The sequence below is a fragment of the Ascidia mentula genome, chromosome 2 (genome assembly GCF_947561715.1).
Source record: "Ascidia mentula chromosome 2, kaAscMent1.1, whole genome shotgun sequence".
Taxonomy (NCBI): domain Eukaryota; kingdom Metazoa; phylum Chordata; class Ascidiacea; order Phlebobranchia; family Ascidiidae; genus Ascidia; species Ascidia mentula.
The window spans coordinates 8,422,224-8,428,284 of NC_138567.1; the positions used below are offsets into that span (position 1 = coordinate 8,422,224).

Here is a 6,061-nt window from a genome sequence, read left to right on the forward strand (position 1 = left end):
CAGGCGCTGTGCGCAATTCTCGCCCCTTGCAATTGTTCACTCCTATTGGACAAACCTTTAAATCTATCAATGAATAGGCGTCGCGAATCGTTGTGAAGCGACACGTAGGAGTGCTGCCTTTGAGAATATCCCAGATAAGTGGAAAGATTGTTAATACCCGACGAAGCGTCACAGAAACATTGATATAAACATTGTCGACAAATGTCGCGTTTTGGTTTGCGGGATATCAAGTTAGGTATTGGCGGTCGAATGACCTCAGTTTGCCAGAACCAGGACCAGAGTCAATATTAGTTCCGTCAATCCCAGCGACTGTTACAGGCCGTCCATGGGCTGTAGTTTAAAGTGCAGTCAGCTGTCGAGGTACTCGAAACAATTGTTATTTACGTGACGGCGAGAAACTAAGTTCAACGACGTCTGGTTCGACGTATTGCGGCGGGTGAGGGCATCGATCGCACTGCGGTAAAAGAAACGCCGGGAGATTTTAATTAAGAGTTTGCGATGGGAAGCGACAAACCGGGCTTTGTTTTGTCAAAGGGCATTGTTTACATCGCCACGGGTCGCCGAACGCCAAACCTATTACTCGCTTCCAAATCTTTTATCGTCCGAGCGAAATCGCTTCATTCGCGCAAGTGTGTTTCAGGTGCAGAATACCGTACAGGTTGCCTAAGCGTTGTCGTTATCGTGTTGCATATTGGATCACTACGATGTCTACTTCAATTTCGGCTCTGCCGGCTTTCGTGCCAGCATCAGCTGCGCGTCCGAGTCAAGCGAAGCCTGACAGGACGATATTCGGCACCACTTTGGACAATTACGGAAAGTGCTGGAAACTCCTTCAAAACCCACAAGGTACTGCTTTGGCCTTGGTGATATTTAAAGCAGCTAGCGTGGCACACGAACTGGATGTGTTGTAGTGCAAATTGGCAGGTTAGGGCGCAGAAAAACACATTAAAAATGTGTTAGAGCATGTGGTTTGGGTGGTAATTGTAGTTGTAAGACTGCTTTTAAGAAGAGTGTTAGGCATCCCATTGTGAACAATAACTATACTAAAGATTCTTGCAGAAACAAGCTTTCTGTTATCGACGCATAATGGGCGCCATTAGTAAAATATATCGCTCCGAGTGAAGAGGCCATTGATAAGATAACCCATCCTCTTCAAAATTACCACATTCATCAATCAACAGCCGCTTATACGTAATTGAAAAGTTGATAGGTTGCGCACATTTATTTATTGTAGTAGTAACATTTGGTATTTGGAGGCCACTAAGTCGCTTAAACCTTATCGCATAATTAAACAAGGGTTGATTACACAATAGGTCGTGATTTTATCATAACAGCTCTCCAGGAAGCGGACGACCACCACAAGGCCAAACTTTACCAAAAACTCGGGCAAAGAGGTTCGCCAGCTTACCAACGTGAAGTTAAAAGGGCGTGGATTAACCGCAACAACAAGTATCCTTTCGTCCAAGAGGAAGACTCCCGAGATCAAGGGGAAGAAGAGGACAACCAGGCGACTTTGAGGGACGTTGCAAGCAGAACTTGCTCTAGAAGTCCTGGATGCTTTGCGAGAAACAGGGCGGTCAGAAATAAGGCAAAAAGTGCGTTTGCGAATCGTCACGTTAGTCGTCCCGCACCCGTGAGGACCTTTTCTGCCCAATCGGCCACTCTGAGTCAGACTTCCCGGAATCAAGGCGGAAGAAAGGCGATGACTGAAGTGCAAGGTGCAGTTTACTAGAACCTTTTGCAATCTACGGTTATTTACATTGTGTAATGTATAACTTTCTATATTTGGCTCAAGATTGCACAGTTCGTTTTGACAGCTGTAAAGATGGATTACGAACTTAACAATAACATATTTTTAAACGTTTCGGCAACCACTCATGACATCATCAGTTCAAATTATGTCAATAAAGTAATGACATGAATTGTTGACGAAACGTGTTTAACAAAATAAAAAATTTTTCGCTATATGGTGGGCCAACAATTTGGTAGAGACGTCATACAAAACTTTTGCAATTCTATTGTGTTTGTTGTTTCCAGCTAAAGATCGCCGTCCGTCTGGTGGCGCTAGTAAGGTGTCCGTTCCAAAGTTTCGGGTCTCGGCGGATGCTGCTCGTCTAATGCGAACTGCCAGTCTTAAAATCACCGAAACCGGAGCCAAAGACTTGCTGCATTCTCGTGAAGTGAACAAGGTAACGCGAGATTTTTCAAAACGTGGATAATGATGGAGAAGATCCCTTATAACACATAAACGTGAAGGTCGCTTGCAAAGTTGCGCACTTGAGCACAATGATGCACCATTGTAACTTCACTACAGACTGCCCAATGTAACCGAATATTCAAACCGTTTCCGCTTAGATCGACAGTGTTTTGTTGTTTCAGTACTTTCGAACGCAACGTAGAAATGAATAAATTACTACTGATGCTGCCAGACAATTTTTATAGCTGCAATACGCTTCTTCTGGCAATAATTTTTATCATATCAACGTTTGATCCTGATGAAGGCGGCTGCATCGTGGCCAAAACGTTGGTATAATAAAATTATTGCCTTTAAGAAATGAATCATAATTCTCATAAGGTTTCATTGACATTGCGGTCCCACCTTTCGTTGCAGATCGGTTTGGGCGACACGCAGCAGTACAACCACGAGGCGTACAAGCGCAAGGAATTTCCTCAGTTCTACAAATCGCACGGTGACGTTAGGTTGTTAGGACAACAATTCAGGGGCGACACGACCAATAGTGACATCACTGCACCGGGTGGTTTCTACCGTCTCGACACTCCTGACAGAGAAATCAACGAACGTTTTCGCGATTCGATGCAGAGGGAAGGAGTTGAAAGTGGGATGAGAAGAATGCGCTGTTACAGAAGGACTTATGAAGAAGAATTAAAGGTGGGTTGTTTAAAACCACGTGCATTGTTGTGTGTGGGCGCATGTTGACATTACGTTGCTCAGCGTAGTAGTAGTAATGCCGCATGGTGAAGCTAAATCACCATTTGACCAATGCGTTTGGTCACGGTTTATTCGCATTCGTTTAAAGTTTTCTTTCACATTGTAAAATTTTTTCAAATTCTCCGCTTTTCCATCAATATTTTATTACGCGTGACCACCACAAACGGCGAAAATTTCAATGTGAACCCATTGTACAATCGTTCAATAACTGCAATACAGAATAGCTTAACGTTTTTTCGCCTAAGTTTAATCGTTACTGTAAGAGTATTTTCTTCTTTCGAACTTTCCTGGGCGCCAAAGTATGCCGGGAGTTATCCGTGTTGTCCACATTCCACATATGTTTCCAGGACACGCGAGAATCCGGAGTCAGCGTCGAATCGGAGCTCACGGAAGACAAGATCCCGCTAAACATACGCCACAAGTTCGGCACCGACACTATTCAACAACTACTCAAAGAAAATAAAAGCGAGGTACAACAAGTTGTTGCTGACCTCAGAATGCACACTGTAAACCAAATAGTATTTGTACAGTAAACTACCATTCATGCAGACAGTGTATTATACCTAGATATGTGTATGAATTTCAGACCAATAAAAACGGGTGAAAGTGGTCATCGAACAGATTTTGCACCCATAGTGTAGTTTTAGCCCGTCATCTGTTAAGCTATCAGTCAACGAGTGAAAAAAACCCACTGCATTTTCCAACCACAGTTGATATCCATAAACTAAATATTTCACTTATTACAACATGTAACAGTGACGATGTTAACGATGCATTCAAACTATGCGTTTTGGGCAGGTGAAGGCCGCATTGAGAAGCAACAGCGAGCTGAAACATTCTGGTAATGTATTTTGTTTTTATCATTTATGTTAATTTTTTGCATCTTGTATTTAACATTGTACTTGCCACACATAACATGGTTGGTGTCACACAACAAGAGTGAAGGCACCAGCCACACCTTTTCATGGATATAATCTAGCTAACTTTACCGTATATTTCGACTTTCACGCAAACTTTTCATAATCTTGGCCGGAATCGTAAAACGATTTTAATCGTATGGCAATCCGTTGTTTGTTGATTTAATTTGAATTCTGTCTGTAAGAAACAAACAAGATATTGCACCTAACACAGTTAAAACTATATTATATATACAACTAGGTATTGTTCCACCACGCAAGGAGGTAAAGGAGTTGAATCATCCCATAGATCCACCTCCGGCATATTTCGACACATTTGGAAAGCACCTTAAATATGACAAGCTGGAAGGTAAAAGCAATTTTGCAAATGCATATATTTTCACCCGCGGGAGTAAAAAATGCCGCGTTACTGTCGAAATCGTAACACGATACTTGTTGATGGTCTGGAACCATTCATTTTACCCAACAATAACAAAAACCTGTGATGTGTAACTGTCCATCTTTTGCATGAGCAAACAGAGAGCATGTAATGGCCTTGACCTTTAACAAACTCCAGCCGGTAAACTTTTATTGACAGCGTGGCTAACATTACAGTGGGAGAGACGAGTGCGGTACAGTACCGTGCTTTGTGCCACGATAGAGCAAGGCGCACGTCTAGCCGTTGCGGTCATGCGATATTCATCAAGTTGTTTATGTTTTCACAGGCGGCCTTCATCTCTACATCAAATAACGGAACCCACTGGCGCGAAGCTAAAGGAAAGAACTTTGAATTTCGTGCGTTCGTATTTGTTATTTGCCCCCTTTCCCGAGACCGCAGGCGAACGTTTGCGGACAGTTCGGCGGTTGAAAAACCAACAACGATTATTTCGCGAATTTCTGGCCTGATCCCACCGCAAGACCACCTTGCCCCATTTAATCTCTCCCGGTGTCGGGTTATTAAATAATGTGCGAACTAAGCAGCAAAACGCCCACGCCCTGCGACTTTCAAATCCCAATCAACAGAACTCTACGCGCGGTTCCGCAGTGCCAAGGGTATAAGTCAGTGGTTCGTACAAACATCGGGAGGGCCAGATGATGCATAGACCAAGAGGAAGGATTTGGGCGCCGGCGCCGAGCTCGCGTTACAAACGCAACGCGCAATGTGTATATGAAAGCACGCCAATCGCCGGCAATCCATTTCAAGTCGGCAAAGGAATTGCAAGGATTTTTGGGATCGCTTGTTGTGGCTCCAAGGAAATTCAATAAGGTTTAAATAGAAGGTAGTGTTAAGGATTAGCATAACTGCGATCTAGCAAGGAAGATCACTAGTTTTGCGTTGTTTACATAGAAAATGACGAAGTGCCAATTTACCACTTGTGTAATTCAATCCCAAAAACACATCCACAAGTGGGTGCTTTATCCCAATCAAACACACTTGTTGTGCTTTCTTTTATGGGGTGGATTTTAAAATATCTGCTCGTTTTAGAAAAGACGAACTCGTTTTTCATAGACAGCAGTCAAAGACGCCTTTTTCCATTAATTTCCAGTCACCACACCATATAGGCCGTGCTTTTTTTTTATTTAGTTGTTGCTCATCATTTGGCATAAATTTGACCAGTTGTTACACCGTTTGTTTACATACCTCCACTCTTTGTTTTATATCACTCCCAGGTCATCGCAAAATTATAGGTTTAAAATATTTCGAAAAATATTTAACCTTCGGGTATATATCGGGAATTGTGCAATGAGTTTCTTAAACGAACAGTCAAAATGATTCTATAGAAAAAAGCTTAAAACCCTCTTTGCCGATTAGCAGTAAAATCATTTAACAATTAGTTTCACCGCTGTTGTCGGCCTGTCGAAATACCCACACGTTTGTGGTCCTCGGTTCACCAAAAAAGACACGAAGATTAAATCAGTTTGTTTGCCACGCTGGGTAATCCTGATTTGGACGTTCGGAGGCTGCAACCCGGCAGTAATTTCAGCTCCACCTCGCCATAAACAGATTAGGAATTGAATTAGCGTTCAGTGCTTATGCACCCATTTCTTCCTGCCCGGCTTCGTTGTATTCACAGACGTATTAATCTAAGGCTAGCAGGGATTAATTTAGAGGATTAAGTTTGCTACAAGGCGCTATAATGGCATGGTATGGCTGCAAGTAATGCAATCAAGCCAACCACAAAGACAGGCGTTAAAACCACATGTCAACGGCCAG

The 6,061-nt window shown here is 42.9% G+C and overlaps 1 protein-coding gene across 1 annotated transcript; it reads left to right on the plus strand.

Moving 5' to 3' along the window:
• Positions 1–644: 644 nt before the first annotated feature.
• LOC145889324 (uncharacterized) lies at positions 645–5,431 on the plus strand. Its single transcript, XM_082980261.1, has 8 exons — positions 645–846; positions 1,335–1,718; positions 2,038–2,189; positions 2,612–2,890; positions 3,298–3,420; positions 3,749–3,791; positions 4,109–4,216; positions 4,572–5,431. Exons 1-8 carry the CDS (start codon positions 705–707, stop codon positions 4,595–4,597), a joined length of 1,257 nt encoding a protein of 418 aa, XP_082836387.1. The 5' UTR covers positions 645–704; the 3' UTR covers positions 4,598–5,431.
• Positions 5,432–6,061: the final 630 nt, after the last annotated feature.